The following is a 19,685-nucleotide window of genomic DNA, read 5'->3' as shown; positions in this document are numbered from 1 at the left end:
ACTCCGCTCCTGTGAGACCCCACATTTTTTAAACAGTAAAAGCAATGACATTAATTTTGTCCCAGTACTAATTTTCTGTGTATCATCATTCCTTCAGAGCATTTTGGACCATTTTCAAATGTGTTGGTCACTGGCAGACAGCTTACCATGACAGCATGGCAACACTGTGGTGGATAGCTGAAACTACACTCAGGTTTAAGACTCTAATAAAGAAAAGAACCAAACTGTATATCAGAGATGTCCAGTTACCCTCACAGGCAAAGCAGATTCAGTGCAGGAAAATCAATTTAAATTACTGCCTATCAAATCAGAGTAGGGTAAAGAGAATTAAAACCACACAGCCAGCCTCACCATGGTCCTCACCCTGGGCTGCAGGGAAATCTTTGCTCTAGCGCCTGGAGCACGTCCACCCTCCTTCTCCACTGACCTTGGTTTCTGCAGAGTTTTCTCTCACCTATTCTCAGTCCTTTCTCCAACTGCAATTGCCCATTTTTTTCCACCCTTCTCAAATATGTTACCCCAGAGGCGCTACCAGTGTTGCTGGTGGGTTTGGCCTTGGCCAACAGTGAGTCTGTCTTGGAGCAGGCTGGTGTTGGCCATGTCGGACATAGGGGAGACTTCTTGCAACTTCTCACAGAAGCCACTCCTGTAGGCCTTCGTGTGTCATGTCCCCCATCCTCCCCCAAAACTTTGCCACACAAACACAATACAAGTTGCTTCTTCCTTGATCTTCCTAATTGATCTGTGGACCTTCAGGGCTCCCCATCTCAGGCATTTGTGTGACCAGAGAGCTTCATTCTCTGTGTGGGGGTGAAAAAGCTGTGTACAACTTCTGTATTTTCTGCAAAACTTATTTTTAAAAATTCCAAAAATATTTTAGTAAGCATTAACTAGTTTTATTGTCTTTCTAATGGTACTTTTTTTTAAAAAAGGTACATGGTTGACTTTCGTTTACAGTAGAATTGTGGTTCACATTCATTTCCTGCATTAATGGCACAGAGTTAATGACCTATTAAGAACTGGAAATTTTTCAAATGCTTTTTATTGAAACATGAGAGTAGCTGGAATATCTGTGATACGCATCTATGATGCTGAGAGCATAACAATATTTCAGATTGGTGGAAGAGGCTTCCTTGATCTTGAGCCATTAAAATTCTCTTTAAAAATTCTCAGTAGCAGTAGTTAGGTGCGTATGCTGCTGAGGGTAGAGGTGACCTTCTAAGTGCTTGTCTGAAAAAGCTACTGAAGGGTAAGGCAGAATAGGAAGAAGTACAGTAGCTGCTGTTCTGCTTATGATTTGTGTGTGGACACTTTACACACCAGAACTGGCTGATGTGTAAATTAGAATTTGTGATTTGGTTTAACCTGTTACATATCTAGTAGAATTTGTTAAAGAAGTGTGGTTTACACTGTTTTCGGATACATGGATTGATTAAAACGGCTGGATTTCTGGGATTGTGTGGGTTTTCCAATCATTTTGAAACAATTGGAAAAACAGCTGTTTCCAGGTCCTCTTTTAATAAGGAGTTTGAAGACTCCAAATCTTCTTGGCATGTGATCAAAAGCATCAGCTGTTTATTGCTGTCTAGCAGAGAACTTCCAAGGAATTTTTGGCCACCAGTTGTGTCCCCAGTGCCATGGGCAGACCTGTGCACCACCTATTAAAGCCTGTTCTGTTGGGCTAAGCTACTGAATGAAATCTCATGTGACTCTGTAGATGGTTATGGGTAACACTTCTCTGTTGAAGTAAAGACAGCCTTTAATGCTTTCATACAACTGTCAAAATATTAAGAAAATATAGGTAATTACATAAAAATAGACTCTTACTTTCCTTTAGTGGCAGTAGTAAATATGTTGCTACAGATAGTTGTATTTTTGTCCTGCTCTTACCTTTTCAATGTACTCTGTATAGGCCTTTTCAATACACCACTTTCCTTTGACCACGTTATTCTTTTCCCTGCTTCCATCTACTGCACCTCTCTTCATCGTAGTTAAAGGTCAGCTTTACCTATGATCTATGATCCAGCTCAGCGTGCCAGTTTTTGCTGACTACTAGTTAAATTTTCAGGCAGGTACTTTTCCAGAGATTTTTCTTTGCTACCCTAACTTGAAGGCAGCTCCATAGATCTTTGTTAAAAGAAGGCTTTCCTTTAAGAAAAAACAACCCACCACACTGTCATGCCAGTGTGGAAGGTGTCTGCCATGCTGAGTTGTACCTACTTAGCTTTTCCCTTTCAAGTTTTTTTTTCTTGTCAGCGTTCCTCTGCTGTTTCATATATTTAAAGTGGGTTTTTATGGCACATTTGTTTGCTTTGGGTTTAATTTTGAACATGGAAGATTGCTAACAACTTTTGGGTTGCACCAGGAAGGTAGAACTTTACAAACACTTGGTATGTCTTTAATATATGTAGATATTTATATATTTTATACCATATCCAGGAATTTTGTGTTGCCTATTAAAAATTGAAATTCTCATTCTCTCTCTCTCTCTCTCTCTCTCTCCTCCTCCCACCCCCCCACCCCCCCAATCCTGGCAATTTAACAGGAGGCTGAATTTCAGTCATTGAGAGAAGCTCTCTCCTTTGTATCATTAATTGATGGATATTACAGATTAACCGCAGATGCCCACCATTATCTCTGTAAAGAAGTAGCACCACCATCAGTCCTTGAAAATATCCAAAGCAACTGCCATGGACCAATTTTGTAAGCCATTTTTTATCAGTACAAAAGGTGATGCTGTTTTTAAAACATGAACTTCAGTTGACTGTGGACCATGATGGACATCTTGAAATGTGTATTTATTAATTTATGTAACATAAAATGCTTTACATTTTTCCTCTTTTTTTTCACTTTGCAAAGCACAATGCCTTCCTGACGTATTATAAAAAATAAATGGAAATATCCTGGGTTTAATTTTCTTCCCTTAGAATTCTTTTTTTTTCAAGTGAGACAGGCAGCAAAGTCATGATGCTATTTTACAGAATTAGTTACTACTATGACAGCAACATACAGTGTCACAGATGGAGGGTCTCATGTTTTCACTGAAGCCGCTAGCAGTTCTATTATCTGAGTGCCAAGGGGAACAAGGCAAATTCAGACAACACTGTCTCCAGCATTTGAGCAAGGATAGCAGTAAACTGCTAGCCATTTAAATTGTGGGTTTTGTTTGTTTTTGAGGAATGTTGTCTCCTTGTTTGCTTTCGTTTTAGAGGAAGAATTTAGTACCTTCATTGAATATTTTTAAACTTGTTTTAATAGTTCAGATAGTACTGTTTGTTTGCAGCACACATGGGAACTTAGAAATGTTTTGTTAGGCAGAATAAAATGGGTATTTGGTTTAGCTACAGAAAGCTCAAAAGCTGATATATGCAAGATACGTTGCATGAAACCGGCAGTGTCTCTCAGCTCATCCAGACGAGTTCTGCAACAGAAAAAGGATAGGTGCTGTGACCTTCAGAAGAGATGGAGGAGAGGGATGGAGACCTATGCAGTTGTAATCACATTAAAATATATTTAGACTGTAAGATTTCACATCAAATAAATAATTGTGGTGTTTTCAGTATTAATAACTTCTAATATATTGCTCTCTACCTAAGTGGCCACCCTCAATATTGGAAAATAGACAAAATTAACTTGAAGCTGTAAAAAATGGAGATTTGAATTGTTATTGTAATAGATATTATAATAGTGCTCACTGGCTAATCTTGGATGTTTCTGGCTTTTGAAATTATGCAATAATGAATATTTTGTTTTTACTATAGCGTGGACTTTGCTATCAGTAAACTGAAGAAAGCAGGTAATCAGACTGGCTTCTACGTTCTTCGTTGCAGTCCTAAAGACTTCAAAAAATACTTCCTCACCTTTGCTATAGAGGTTTGTATTCTACCTTCGATAGTATCTGTATAATCTTTATTGCATTATAATAATGAGCCTGGGATGTTCAGTAAATGATTCTGAATTTTCTCTTCAGAATGTTTGTCTCATGTGCATTCTATAGCTACTTCTGTCTTTTTGGTCAGCTTTCAGGGTCTTGTGAGAAACATCAAAATAAAACTTGTATGGTAAAGAATTGCTAATGCCACATACCGTGTGCCTGCAAGAGTAAGACAGGTGCAGGGAAGAGAGCTTGAGAGTTCTGGAGATGGCGCCATGGCTATTAGTACCACAGTAAATGTTTGTGTGCTGGAGTGGTTTGTGCTTGGATTTTTGGGTTGGGTTTTTTTTTTCCCTTTTCTTTTTTTTAAGGTTTGTTTTATTTATTTGGATTTTTTCCTGGGATTTCCACCCTAGCCCCAACTGGGCCTTATTTAGTATATACTGAGTATACAGCCCTCAGTGATCTGAGAGTGTCTGTCCTTCACAGGTGGTTCCAGGTTTGGGTCCAGTCCCCATTCCCAGTGCTGGGCCAGGCAGACTATTTGGCAGCTGTAAGGTCAACAGACATCTCCTGCTTGGTGTCTGGTGTTAGCTAGAGTCCGAGCCACCCTTGAAATACCTGCAATTCTCATGCAGCTAAAGAACTAGATGTACCTCTCCTCTGTGATAATACAGTACTTTAATATTGCTGATACATAATTGCATGATCATGTTCCAAGGATGAGTTTCTCTAAATTAACAGAGCTAGCTTTGGGTTCTAAACTAGGGAAGGTAATACATGGGTTTTCCTGCTGCTTTGCAGGAAAGCAAAACACTGTCAGAGATACGTGCATCTCTGAAAATAACAAAATAATGTTGATGTGTGGGTGGAGAACTAAACAGCCATTTTAAGATCAGTTTCACAAAAAATTTATGTCCTGTCAGTGAAGACAGGGAATTTTTTAAACTAAGAGATCAGTCCCTGAGCAAGCTTTGAGGGTCAGAGTCTGAGAATCAGCTTGTGAGTTAAGCCTGCCATTAACTGACCTAGCCACGTTTCTTTTTTTTTTTTTCCTTGTTATGATTCTTCCTGGGCAAGCTGTTAGAAGGCTTTTGAGATTCAGAATTTATTGGAACATTTTCTGCGGTGTTGACGTGAAGGACGATGAAAGCACTATTAAGAGTGCCTCTTGTTTAAAAATGTTTAATAGGATCTTTTCAGGACTCATTGTAAAAATAATTCAGTGCATATTGAAAATCTGTGCTAGTAACTAATTGCTTAGAACTGTACTACAGATGGCAGAAAAATAGAAATACAGCTGAGATCTCCAAATGCTTGCCAAAAAAACACAGAGCGTGAGTGTTTGGGCTATTGCTTCCAACAAAATTGGTTTTGGTGTTACCCAACGTAAGGGTGAAGGATTTTTCCTAGGATCCATTATCTGTTTTCTCAACTTCATCTTTGCAGATTTTGTAATATTTGTTTTTATTAGCATCACCATGCTAGTTCCAGTGATGGGAGTAGAATCGTGTTTTCTCAGAATCAGTATTACATAGTGAGAACAAAAGAACAAATCATAGCAATACTTTTCTGAAGCATTCTTTCTTTAATTAGTAGAGTGCTATACATTTCAATAAGCTTTTAAATACTAAATATTGATAAATATTATTTTTAATGGAAAAAAATCTTTGCAGCGTGAGAATACCACTGATTATAAGCACTGCTTAATTACAAAGAATGAGAATGGAGAATATAATCTCAGTGGAACCAAGAGAAGTTTTTGTAATCTTAAGGATCTGTTGACTTGTTACCAGACAGAAACTGTCCGTTCAGACAGCATAATTTTCCAGTTCATCAAATGCTGTCCTCCAAAGCCAAAAGGTAAGAGAAATATAGGTAAGAGAAGTAAGCAGAAGGGTTTCCAACTTTTAAGTTAAAGATTTAAAAATAAGTTAACGTTAAATGGCTCTGAGATATATATTTGGGCGGGTTTTTTTAAATGTCACTGACCTATTCGTTCATTTTCTTAGTCAGAGTTTTCAGTCCTAGTGTCTGCCAAATTTTACTTTGTTATAGGATGGTCTTCCAGAAAGAAACATGGTGGCCAGTTTTATGATTAGAAGCAAAACTGGTTTCTTAGTTGCAGTGGATTGTATGCAGTAGCATGTCTTGAGAGGAAAAGAGCTACTAAACGTATAATTTGTTGCTGAGGCTAGTGGAATGGAACCAACAGTGCCAGTGAATATTTTTCGTTTGTTGACATCTTAGCTGAATTATACCAAGACTGCAGTGTGATTTCAACCTTTCTTACACTGAAAAATACATATGATATACAGCTCCTTCATGAGGAGTGGATTTTTCTTGATTTTACATTAAAGGTTTTGCATATCTTTGATATTTGTAATATCTTTCTCCTTTATGAATTCTTATAACATCTGCCAACTTACAGTTAATATAATTTCTTTATTCAGGTCCCTATTTAAACAAAAACTTGATAGAACAGACTCGTATCAATTCTGCTTCTCTCAAATCTGATTGAAATTAGCCAACGATTTCAAAGCTTAGAAAAGATTTTATAAGTAAATACATACACACATTACAGAGAATAATTTTGTAACCTTATTTCCATCAAAATCAAACAAAAATGTATATACATCAGAACTATAAATTATTGAATAAATACAGGCATGCATGCATATTCCCACAAATACGTACCTATCAGCTTTAGTTGTACTAAAAGACCTGCTCTACTTCATGAAGATCATTTTTTCAAGATCACTCGAAGAATAACTATTCTGGTAAACATAAAGCAGTGAGGATCACTAAAATGCTGCCGGGGCAAAAAGGTGTAAAAGCCTTAAAGAGACATCAGAAGGGTATGCGTGTCTTTAACAGAATGACTTTGTAATATAAAAGAAGGTGACTTACATCCCCCTTTTCCATCTCTGAATGTTATTACAAAATCAGCAGAAGTTAAAATGTGAAAGGAGGCAGGAATATTTTCAGAATGTTTGTCAAAGTTAGGTGTACTTAAGAAACTCAAAATAGCCAAGTGAACCTAAATGTGTTTGCTGATTAGAAAAAAATCAGACTTTGAATTTGTTTAATGAAATACTGTGCGGCTTTTGAATAAACTGAACTCAATGCAATATCTTGTTATTTTGGATTAACAGCTTCTCACTAATAATCCTTCTGACATAATACTATTGTAGTTTTATATTTTACTTTGTTCTTCTTTTCACCATCCTCTTTCTTTTCCCAGATAAATCGAATCTGCTGGTCTTCAGAAGCAATAGTGTAGGTGATGTTCCTTCATCACCTACGCTACAGAGACACAACAATGTCAACCAGATGGTCTTTCACAAAATACGGAATGAAGACTTGATATTCGTAAGTCCATTAGTTGCTTCTTGCACTGCAGATGATTGGTTTAATACACACTAAGTTTCAAAAAACTCAGTATATGTTGAAGAGCCTTATCCGAGCTAGGTGATTTTGCTGTAATCTTTCCTTAGGTAGAGTTCTGATAGATTTTTTTTTTTTTAATTTTTCCATTAATAGAAATAATTGTGTTTTGGTTTTTTTTTAATAAGAAGTGTCCTTCTTAGTGCAATAGTAGTTATTTACTTCTAGGGACATCTAAATACATCTTAATAACACCAGTTCCTTCCTCTGTGGTTCTTGCAGCAAGTTATTTTCTGAGATCCTTGGGGAGTCAATAAAAAATAAGCAAAGATTTAAGATGGTTTTGATATTGTTGCTTCATTGTTCCCTGAGTCTGACTCAAGAGGTCTGCTAGCCGTAAAGATTTGCATATGCGTTACTTTGCATGGCTGTTTAAGCGATCTTTTGCAAAACAGGCAGAGATTCCTGATTTTTTCCCCATCTGTGTCCTTTCTGCCTTTTAGGAGGAGAGTCTTGGACAGGGCACGTTCACTAAGATTTTCAAAGGTGTAAGGAAAGAAGTGGGAGACTATGGCCAGCTCCATCAGACTGAAGTTCTCTTAAAGGTGCTGGATAAAGTGCATAGAAACTACTCTGAGGTTGGTGCGATTGTTGACTGCTAAATAACGTTTGTCCGGGCTGTGTTGAGCATTGCTTTTCTTATAGTAAACGAGTATTTGTTACATGGTAGGCAGTTGTATGTTGAACCGAGCTCATCCTTGGCCTTTTGACATTGGGAGGAAGGATTTGAGACTGGCTTTGGGAAGTACAACTACGTACTTCTTTATTTCTTCTCTCCCCACCATCCATCAGAGAATTCAGTGCTACCCACTGAGAGCCAGAGAACACTTTGTAAGATACAAGTACCACAGGAGAGGTGGTATGGCCACAGAAATTACCTTTACCATTAAATTCATTATGTACAGATGAGAGACCAACGTTTAGGGAAAAATTACTTCTTTTTAGTAGACTATCTTAAGTGTTTTGGGGTCATACTGATTCTCCAGTAAAATCAACGTTTCATATCAAGTCATAAAAAATCAGAAGTATTTACATATGAGAAACATTTGCCATATGTAGAATCATGTTATTCATTTACTTTTCACCATCTGAGTGAAGCTGTGAGCAAACCTGAGATGCCTTGGGGCAAAAACTAATACACAATCTTGGCTCAATTACATTATCAGTTTATGTGAGAATCTGAAGACTTTAACAAGATGTGGTAGTGTTTATTAATATAATTTTTTATGGCTGTTTATTTTGATGATAGAATTTTATCAATTTCCTAATTAATCTAGCTGTATTTACAGCAAGCCAAGAGGACCAGTCTATTGTTTACCAAACTTTTCAATTACTTAAGACAAATCTATATGTAAATGTAAACAAAAAGGAAAAGACATTTTGGATAGCTAATATTCATAAGGAATATAGGTATATAATTTGGACAATTGAAAAAATAAAGAAACTGTAACCTATATTTTAATTTTAATAAGCTGGGTAATATACTTACATTCTAAAGTTAAGTGCAACTCAGTTGTTAAAAGGACTAAGAGTACAGAAATACAAACATAGTCATCTGAAGGAAACTGCTAATTTTGACCTTGTTATATTGAGTGAATAATCAGTACACAAGCAAATCTGGTTGGAAATGCTACTGAAGAGAATTTTAAAAATTACTAAATAAATAAAAGCATCTCAAACCTTCCTGACAAGGTTAGATAAGGTCTCACAGGAGTGGATGAGTGATATAATACTTTTTGTCTTTTAACTTAATAATGTGCTATGAAGAAATAAATTGGAAACTGAATAGTGCATTATGAAAGAATAAATTGGATACTGAAGAGTGCGTCATGAATTTGTCTGCTGTTTACTTAGTTAATTGACAGGGAAGAAAAGATTCATTTTAAAATGTGGAGATACACCTGCCTGCAGAAAAAGAAATTGCTAACCTCTCTGGAATGTGAATTACAATTATTTAAAAAAACCCAACCCAACTATAACAACCACAGACAATATAAAATATGTTGCGCAGGGTCTTTGCAATGAGATGGAAGTTGAAACATTTTAAATGCACATGCTTTTATAAATTTATTAGAAATCATGTAATGTTTTGGGGTTTTGTTTTCACTGGTATTTATTCTCTCTCCATTTCTCTCTCTGTCCTTCCTCAAAGTCCTTTTTTGAGGCTGCAAGTATGATGAGCCAGCTTTCTTACAAACATTTGGTGTTAAATTATGGAGTCTGCGTATGTGGAGAGGAGAGTAAGTAGAAAATAATTATCCTTTTGTACTAATTTTATTCAGCTGCCATTATAGTTAGTCATTGATTCTGGGTAAAAGCAGGGGGATAAAAGTCCAAAACAACTTGTCACAGCAGCTGGATGCCCAGTACATGTTCACACTGCAGTAGTATTTGTGTCGGTGTTTGAGAACTAGTTAATACGGTGATAACAAAGAGAATGGAAAATTTGTGTAAACAGAGCCAGTGTGAACAGTAACCTCTGTAAATGACTGTCCTGTCTGTTCTGTCTGAAAATACCACTTTTGAAAAGTCTGGCTAGACTTGTGAAAGGAGCTTTTGAAATGCCAGAAGAGTTACACTGTGACGTTATATCAACTGTGGTTAGCTAAAAAGGGAGGTGCTGAGCTACCCAAGAAAATCTTCCTTCGCTGTGTTCAGAAGCATGGCAACTGCCACCCTTTCCCACCCACGTGCAGACTTTGTGAGCACAAATGTATCTTGGGGAAGTTTGGTTTAGGGATTCCATTATAAAAATGAATTCAACATTATTTCAACAAAAAAAATGCAAAATTTAAGAAAGGTAAAATCTTTGTGTTGTTACACCAGTTTCTTTACAAAAATGCCCACAAGTGTTTTTTTCTAGTTTATTCATTGTACCATGCGTGAGGTCTATATATAAAGTTTCAGGTAGATAATTATATAATTTAAAAAAAAATCTCTAGAGATGTGTATTTACTTATTTCTTCTTTAGATCACAGTTGCCCTCCACAGACAGTTCTATTTCTGAAGGCAAGAGACTTATTACAGTTTAGTAAGAGGAAGTTACTGGGAAATAAATAAATAAATATGTAATAAGAAGAATTTTTTCCTGAGTTGCACACCTTGATGTAAAAATTTGATGAAAATTACTTCACGTAACTGTGAAAAGGAGACATTTGCTATCTATAAAATGAATTTGTTAGAAAAATCTTTTTTTGTTATAACCGAATATAATACCAATAGTTTCTAGTGTCTTTAGAGTCTAAACAAGTAGCACTGCAATGTGACACTCTTGCAGCTGAAGGAAACAGTTCAGTCATGCAATGTGATACTGAGTTGAAACTGGTGAATTTGGTGCAGTACTGTGAAATGATCTTGTTTCATGAGTTATTTGCTGGATGACTGCATGGAGGCATATGTCATATATATACACAAATCTTTTACTGCAAATATTGGTCTCTTTTCAAGAAGAGCATCTTTTGTCAGCAAAGGATCATGGTGGTTTTTTTTCACTAAGAATATAGATTGTAAAGAACTATGGAATGAATGACTTGAATGCTATTCGACTCACTACATCGATAGTGCTGCACAGTACTATGCTTTATCAGAAGTGACGTTATTTGTTGCGCCTTTCAAGTGAGGTTGGAAGGATGCTCACTGAATTTGTCAAGATGGAAATCTATTCTGTAAAAAAATATTCAATGTAGTAATTATGTATTTGAGAATAGATTAGGCAAACCTCCACATCCTGAAGAAGTATAAAAAATATGGAATATTTGTGGCAACACTCAGGTGTCACGTAGCTTGGAATTTATAGTGAATTCACCAACAAGGTATCAAAGAAAGACCTGGGTAGTACTAGAGTAATGAATCTGTCCTGACATTCCATTATTTGTTGTTTGTTTCAATTGTTACTATTTTAAACCAGACATCCTTGTACAAGAATATGTGAAATTTGGATCTTTGGACACATATTTGAAAAAGAACAAAAATGTTATCAATATCTTATGGAAGCTGGAAGTAGCCAAACAGTTGGCATTAGCCATGCATTTTCTGGTAAGTTGTTTATTTTTCAGTTTTGTTAAGGGTTGAATTCAAGCTAATACACGCAAACCAGCTGAACTGTTACCCTGCTTCTTGAAACTTTGGAGGGTGTTTGAAATTAGGCTGGGCATATACTAGATAGTGGATAGCCAAGGACAGACCTTTGTATCTTGCACAAAATGTAATTGAATTTCACAGTCTTTTTGAATGTTTTATGTTTTAGTGTGAAATGAAAACACAATTCCGATAATTTTTTTTTTTTTCTTCCCAGACTCAGTCATACATGTTTTTCCTACCTCAGCTCATGATGCTGAGCACAAACTATTTCATGGTAGTGTTAGTTAACCACTGGGAGGGGAAATCACTGTACTGTTCAAACTGCTAGTACGTTCTTTTATTGTTCTAGATCCCAACCTTACAGTCTGCCTAATTAAACATAAAGGCTGTTATTTGAGAAAGGATATGTGATTAGATGAATCTTTCCTCTAACAGAGTTTAAATATTCTTATATTAATTTTAAATGGCTCATACTGACAGATCGGTGTTCTTCTGACTTCACGTACATCAAATAGTTTTAAACTTGAAACTTACTTAGACAACTAAAATGAATGAAAATTGGCTAGAAATTATAACTCTGAGAGGGACTAATGAAATGTCTGAGGTTTGATCAGCTTCATCTATGATCATTGTTTTCTTTGCTGATGTTTAACTCATGTTCTAAAGTACTGGTTTTTAAATGCCCCTTCAACCACAAGATTTTTTTTTCAGTATATAAAAATTCATTTCTGTTCACAGGAGGATAAAGGCCTTGTTCATGGGAATGTCTGTGCAAAAAACATCTTGCTTATCAGAGAGGAAGACAGGAAGTCTGGAAACCTTCCATTTATAAAACTCAGTGATCCTGGCATCAGCATTACAGTTTTGCCAAGAGATAGTAAGTCTTTATGTCAGCTTTCTTGTTTAATGCTTCTGACTGGAAAAATAAGTTTGGATTCTTTTTTTTTCTGACCACCATCTAAGATACCGCTGTAAATTCCTTCATCCATCTGTCACTTTAAAATAACCTCTGCAGTCCTTGTCACCAGTTTTGAGTGTATCTTCTTCGTATGCAAATAGCTACGGGAAAGAAAGGCGCAATTCTCCATCGTGTGAAGGGTTTTTTCCTGTTTTTCTCATTTTTTACTTTTTTTCACTGGTAGTACTATTAGTACGCTATAATGTACCATGAGTAGGTCTGTTGCTTCTGCAGATAGCTGCTGGAGTTAGTATCCTGTTATTGATGAAGATTAAATTGTTGTGTTTTATAGCTTGGGGAACTTTTCAAAGTTTAAAGTAAATGCACTTTTGAAAATGCTGCCTGGGAGTTAAAAATCATCTTCAGTGCATTTCTTGGTGAATACCTGAAGCCAGTTGATGATGATAAAAATATTGAATTATCATCTGTCATTAAGGCTGTTCTAATGCTTTATAACAGCTAAGTTATTTTAAATGAAAAATCTGTGCAAGCTTGTTATCCTAATGAAACTGAAGTAACCTTACTATTCTTTATTTAGTCCTTTTAATAATTTGGGGAAAATGAACACTCTTTATACTTGGTAATTTTATACACGCCAAAAGAAATAACACATCTAAGAGATTGTAAGCAATGCAGTGTCGTCATTTTCCAGTAGTCTGTGACTCTCCCTTCTTTACATGAGACACCTACATTAATCTCATGAAATCTCATTTTAAGGAGCTCTAAATCTACACCAGTACAATGCCATCTTTGAACTTGTTACTACAATCAGTATCAAAAATTTAGAAATCAAATTGTACGAAATTCCTTGTTATGGCATCTTTTGGTATGCCATGATGTGCCAACTGCTGGCAAATTACTTTTTACTCTTTGCCATCTGGTTCCTTTGTGGTAGCTACTAGATCTTGGTAACACTGGAGGAAGTACAGAAGTTGGAGCAAAAATATAATGTGGAAATGATGTTAAGGCAGTTTTATAACATTAGGCTCATTTTACAATAAAACTAATGGTCCTTTCTGATTCATAAATACTATTTTTGTACATATTCTGTAGCTTTTTTTTTAGGCAGGAACAAAAACTTGGAAAGGTATTAAAAGCATATTACAGAATGAAATACCTGTGTATTCTAAAGTAATTTTTTACTAAATAAAATGTTATAGAATTTTCTGGTTTTATTATTCGTCTTAACATGATGTTTCCTATGTGTGATTGCACAGTTCTTCTTGAGAGAATACCATGGGTTCCACCTGAATGTATTGAGAACCCCAAACAATTAAGCCTGGCCACAGACAAATGGAGTTTTGGTACTACTTTGTGGGAAATCTGCAGTGGAGGAGACAAACCTCTGAGTGCACTGGATTCTTCAAGAGTAAGTATTACTGGGCCTGCAGTCATAGCAGTTCTATGGACGCTTCCAATTTAAAACATCTGCTGTTTTACCTGTATTAACATGTAAAGTGGTGTGGCCCATGACCACTGTTGGAAAAGGACACTTTTACTGGTAGATAATGATCCTAAGTGATGATTTGAGGTTTGTTTTTGTTGTGGGGTTATTTATTTATTTATTTTTATGGGGACAACGTACAGTGTTGCCAGTATTACCTTGTTCATGTTTCTGTTGTTTTGTTGCAACAGTGTATCACTTTAAAGAAAACGTATTCCTAAGAATGTACATGGATTTTAATTGGCATTATTCTAGTAACTGAACATCTTAAATACTGTAAGACTTCGTGTGCTGCAGACAGTTCACCTATTTTAGCTAAACTAGAAGTGTTAACTTGTCTCAGCTAGGGGCAGGAGGTAGAGGGGAAACACATTCCATAAAATTTCTATTTCTTATGTATTTCCTTCCTTAGTTGGAAGCAAAAAGATTATTTCCTTTGCTACGCTAAAAAAATATTTGTAGTATTATGTTTATAAATGGACTGTTACCGTCTCACAAAGCCTTATCTGATTTCTTAGGTGTTGCAGTCAGCTCAAACAATAAGCTCCATGGTCTGTGTAGGCCTAACATGTACATATGCTATTTATTATTTATTAGGGTATTTCAGAAGTTGCCCTTCTCTTCAGTACTAATTCACATTCTTTCATAATACTCATGAAGCTTTTTACAACTGGAGGAACTCACTGAGCTCACAGATGGATAGAATTTTCTGCTGGACCCATCCAGCTGGGAGACACCATTTTTTCTGTTTTCTTACCTTGCACCAGTAAGAGTGAGAATTTCTGAACTGATTAAAGTATGGCAGTCTTGCTGTGTTGTCAGCCTTGGCATTTGTCATAAATGGGTGAGATGTACGTGCGGTCAGATAAGTCTAGGTTGAGAGCTGTATTTTTTGGCTGCTCTTGTGAGAATGTTAAGGCTTCTGCAGCTCTTCGTGGTTGTATACTAAAATGGCTTTTATCTATTTAATTCCAGAAACTGCAGTTTTATGAAGATAGGCACCAGCTTCCTGCCCCCAACTGGACAGAACTAGCAAACCTTATAAACAACTGCATGGATTATGAGCCAGATTTCAGGCCTTCATTTAGAGCAATTATACGTGACTTGAATAGTTTGTTCACTCCAGGTGAGTCTGTGATACAACAAGAATGCACTGGACAGAAAAAACCCTGATTTCCTATTGGTTCATTTTTCACATGGTGCCTTCTTTTTTGTTATGTTGACCCACACCCAATCTCTAAAGCAGCCCCAGAAGTCTAAGATAGTCATGTTACAGCTTTTTAGTTTGCTCTAAAAGAGAATACATTAAAGTTAGCATTATCATTCAAAGCAGTTTTCTGGTTTGATTAATGTCTATCGCAAACAATCTAGTCTCTTAACCAAGTATGTTGTGTTTGTGACTGTCTTTCTTTTTCTCTCAATAAAATAAATAGGTATCTTTTTTAAAAGTGGAAGACACATGTTAGCACAAGCCCTTGTGAAGCTTGTATTTCTCCCCTCTGCAGTAGTGGAGTTGTTGCAGAATAGTTGTTACATCTCAAGTACAGTAAGCCTGCAAAAAAAAGAAAATTGGGAAATTAAAGCAAAACTCTCTACGGGTTGATACAACTAATTTGGCTTTTTTGTAATACATCTTTGTCTTTGACTGCAGATTGCGATATAGAAATTAAGGTGGTTGTTTATATTCTACTGAGACTGAGGTGTGCCAAGCAAAGGTGGAACATACCATGATGGTAATGTTTCCTCAGTCTCCTGTTCATGTCTCTTTGCCTCCTGTTCCCTTTCTCTTTTCCCTTCTCCCTCCTACCCCTCAGATTATGAGCTATTGACAGAAAATGATATGTTGCCAAATATGAGAATTGGAGCACTTGGATTTTCTGGTGCTTTTGAAGATCAGGACCCAACACAATTTGAAGAAAGACATCTTAAGTTTTTACAGCAACTTGGCAAGGTAGGATGTTTTGAAATTCTCTTAATTACCTAGAAAATTACTATCTTTTATAGTTATCTTCTGATGACCCCATATACATTATTTATGTTGAAACTTCTGTTACAGAATTTAATGGTTTCAGTCACATCTGATCACAACATGCTGTTCCTTTTAGAGATCCTTTTTTTGGTTTCACGTGGTAATTAGGTAGAAGAAAGGTAGCTTACCTCTACAATTAATCTGGTCACACCAAAAGGTTAAAATCTTTTCAGTGGTGCAGAGCTGCGTCTGACATACATGTATACTTGGTATTAATTTAAAAATGCTCCAGCAGTCTTGCATAGCACTAATGGGGTTGAGTTTTTTGTGCATGTATATTCTGACAAGTCTGAATATGCAGTCCCAAAACTCAGTAATGTCTTTGAAATATATTCAGTCCTTGAACTTCTTAGGCTTTAGAAATTAGGATTTGGTTACTAGTTGTGCAAGTCGTTGCATCCCAGCTTGTGAAAGCACATCTAGGCAGATGACCAAGTGCAGCTGGCAGATCTTCCCCCAGGTACCATTTCTCCAGAATGGTTCCCTGATGTTTTATTGACATGACAGCTCTGTATTCCTTTGACACCAAGTGCTAGTCAAAGCAAGCCTGAAAGCAAAGCAGTGGAACTACTATTTGCAGATGGTTGCTTGGTTGACTGTAAACAGTAGCACAGCACAGGGAGAGGAACAGAGTGATAAGTGATCACTGCCTAAAGGAAGGTGAAGAAAATACGAACAGAGAGAACTTTGAAAATAATGGGCAAAGAACCACCAGGAAACAGAAGCGAATTAAGAGCCAAGAGGAATCTAAATGTAGGGGCTTTTGCAAGTGCAGGAAAAGGAGTATCCCAACTGACAGTTTCAAAGTGCAAGTGCCAATTGGTGAAGAAGGGGGAGAAAATGAATAGACATCACCCCCTCTCCCTGTCCTCTTGTAGTCCCATGCTGTTTACTTCCTTATGGAACTGTTACCTGTGATCTTGCACTCTTTCTCTCTCAGTGGGGTTTTGTGGTCACGTAAATAATTCATTTTGGTCACCTTAATGCCAATACAGTGAGCATTCAAGTAGTATGAACAAACACTAAGAAAGAGACAATTATACGGACTTGGTTTTAATTCAAGTATTTCCATTTGTGATCTAGGGAAATTTTGGCAGTGTTGAGATGTGCCGGTACGACCCCCTGCAGGATAATACTGGGGAGGTGGTGGCTGTGAAAAAGCTGCAACATAGCACAGAAGAGCACCTTAGGGACTTTGAAAGAGAAATTGAAATACTTAAATCTCTGCAGCATGATAACATTGTTAAATACAAAGGAGTTTGCTACAGTGCAGGTACGTGCTATAATTTAATACAGCATCAGGTGTACATCTAAGTGTGCTTACTGAAAAATTTGGAGAGGTAAGTTTTTATGAAAATCACCGACTTGTCTTAGCTTTACCACAGCTTAGAGAGTACAAACCAAAGGAAGTAGTGTCTGTCATATACTACTTCTCAGTACAAGGTGGATATTTTATTCAGTCAGCTCATTGGATACTTTGATTGATTTAGAGAAAGTAAATTGTTTTGACTGGTTACCCATTTTCTTTATCTTAAAGCATAAGATAAAGAATGCTTTTCTTCCTAGAAAAGGATTCAGGGTTAAGTAGGAAAATGAAACCATTTTGTAACTGTTATTTTTTTGCTCAGTGTAATGTCCTAGCTTGGATATTACCAGTTCTTGTACGGCCTACACATTAAAAGACTGGAGAAGAAAAGGTTTCAGAAATGGATGTGTTTGAGTGAATTGTTGATGCTGTTAAAATTGATGAATGAGTTCTTCCCAGGATCTTGCTGTGAAGAGAATATTGGGTTCAAAATCAGACTTAAGTTTTTAAAGATGGTAAAATTGCTGACCAGTTGATTTCAGATGCCATTCTGAGTTTCACCCTGACAATGAGGAGGAATTACATAAACACAGATACACACTTGTCACACTTCTGCTTTGCTTTAGCAATACTGAAGTATTGGTGAGATGATCTAGTGATGCTCTACATATCAGGCATATCGACATTGTTGTTTTCTTTAAATGGCACTTCCTGAACAAATGCAGTTAACTAATATAGGAAAAAATGCTCTTAATGTACCCATAATAAATTAGGTTTATTGGTACTAAGACTATTTTCTATTACTTTTGTTCACAGACAATTGTAAATATTTATATTTCAAAATTTGCCACTGGAAAATGACAGAAAAATTGAGTGTATTTTTTGTTGTTGTAAAAGGTCGTAGGAATCTAAGATTAATCATGGAATATTTACCATATGGAAGTTTACGAGATTATCTGCAGAAACACAAGGAAAGGCTGGACCACAAGAAGCTTTTACTGTATGCGTCTCAGATATGCAAGGTAGGAATTTTCAGAAGACTGATATTTTTAAATACATTTTTATCTCTTTCATCTAATTTGTCTCAAAAGAACCACCATTAGTTGTTTGGTGTATGTTTTATAATACTGTTGGGCTGCTAGCACCATATAACCCTACAAGAAGCGTCAATACATCTTCACGTACTCAAGAACTGGATAAACTCCTGAGTGTCTTAATACAGGATGCAGAGACTGGCCGATCTGCTGACTAAGGCAGAATATACTCCATTTATTTTTGTTTATTTTCTAGTTTGCTTACCTTATATTTTGTTCAGAAGAATTAAAGCCTCTTTTCTCCATAATGAGAGCTGAATGAATATATATTCACCCAGGCAAGCTGTTTGTGAAATACTGTAACTGATTTTTCAGGACCTGGACTTTCAACTGTAAAACTACTATAACAAATGTATATTTTAACAAATTTACTTTAAAATGTAAATAATATTAGCTTGTTTATCAGAAAGAGCAAAGATACCTCATTTCTGTGCAAAGAACTAGAGGCCACAGAAGTGCACAAAGCTGTAATAAATTATTTGCTAATCTCTGGTTGGTACTGAACATCCTAAAATGCTGGAAAGGGGGGAAAAAACCTGATCTTCATTGTGATTATCTTATTTCCTCAGAAACAGTGCTTATGCCTACCCTAATTTTATTCAGTTATGCTTTAGATAGAAGAAACTAGGGACACTTAGATTTCATTGCATGTTTGGTAGTTTGGGGGGAAAAAAAAAAAGGGAGGGGAAGGGGAGAGAAGAGGAAATAAAAAAGAGACACACACCCCCTACACCCTCAAGGCATGCACCAGAAATAATTTTTTAATTCCTTTCCCCAATACCCACATCAAAGACATGGAAACAGTAGGTTATTCAAAATGGATGAGTATTCTTCAGGGTATGTAGCCCACCCTTATTCTTATGTCTGGTAATTGTGCCCTGCCACGTTCAGAGCAGGAGACTTTTCTTCTGCAATATCTGCAGAAAAGGCCTGACAACAATCAGGCAGGAGAGTTTCTTCAAGACCAGAGATCTTCTCCATGCATTCAGACTTCCACCTTTGATAATTCTGTGCTTGAAACTAGACTGGTTCGGTGAACCTCTTAGCTGCTGAATCTGGGGCATGTACAGAAGGATGCTGCATGCACTTTTAGCAGCTGATCTTACCTATTCATGGCTTCACTGAAGCAAGGCTATGTGGGTAGTATCCAGCAAAACCTCCTTGGTGGCCAAACAGTGTGCAGTGAGGTTGGAAAACAGAAAGCGTTCACGAGTATGTGGCAAGTGCCTGTCTTCTCACAGAGAGGAATGATTGAATATGCAGCTGCCCACTCAGTGTTAAAAAGCTCTGTGATCTGTGTCTCGAAAACAAGAAGTCATTCTCCGGTAGCAGACAGAAGAAATTCTCTCAGTACTATTCCTGCAGCAAAATACCTCCTGTTATCAGTGCTGGTAAGATGCTGAGAACAGTCTTCCTTCAAGCAAATAGCTGGAAGAGTCTAACACGCAGCACT

General features: G+C 36.6%; 1 protein-coding gene across 1 annotated transcript; it reads left to right on the top strand.

Moving 5' to 3' along the window:
* Positions 1-2,545: 2,545 nt before the first annotated feature.
* JAK2 (Janus kinase 2) lies at positions 2,546-18,160 on the top strand (the record flags this gene model as incomplete). Its single annotated transcript, XM_010153740.1, has 13 exons — positions 2,546-2,703; positions 3,762-3,873; positions 5,551-5,737; positions 7,119-7,246; positions 7,765-7,899; positions 9,474-9,561; positions 11,229-11,356; positions 12,140-12,278; positions 13,577-13,728; positions 14,779-14,929; positions 15,618-15,754; positions 16,916-17,105; positions 18,036-18,160. Coding segments are annotated over 13 exons (1,830 nt in total), but the record flags the coding sequence as incomplete, so codon positions are not given.
* Positions 18,161-19,685: the final 1,525 nt, after the last annotated feature.

The sequence above is a fragment of the Eurypyga helias genome, unplaced genomic scaffold, assembly GCF_000690775.1.
Source record: "Eurypyga helias isolate BGI_N326 unplaced genomic scaffold, ASM69077v1 scaffold23450, whole genome shotgun sequence".
Taxonomy (NCBI): Eukaryota; Metazoa; Chordata; class Aves; order Eurypygiformes; family Eurypygidae; genus Eurypyga; species Eurypyga helias.
Note: the sequence above shows the minus strand (reverse complement) of the source record. Positions and strands in the feature narration are given on the sequence as shown.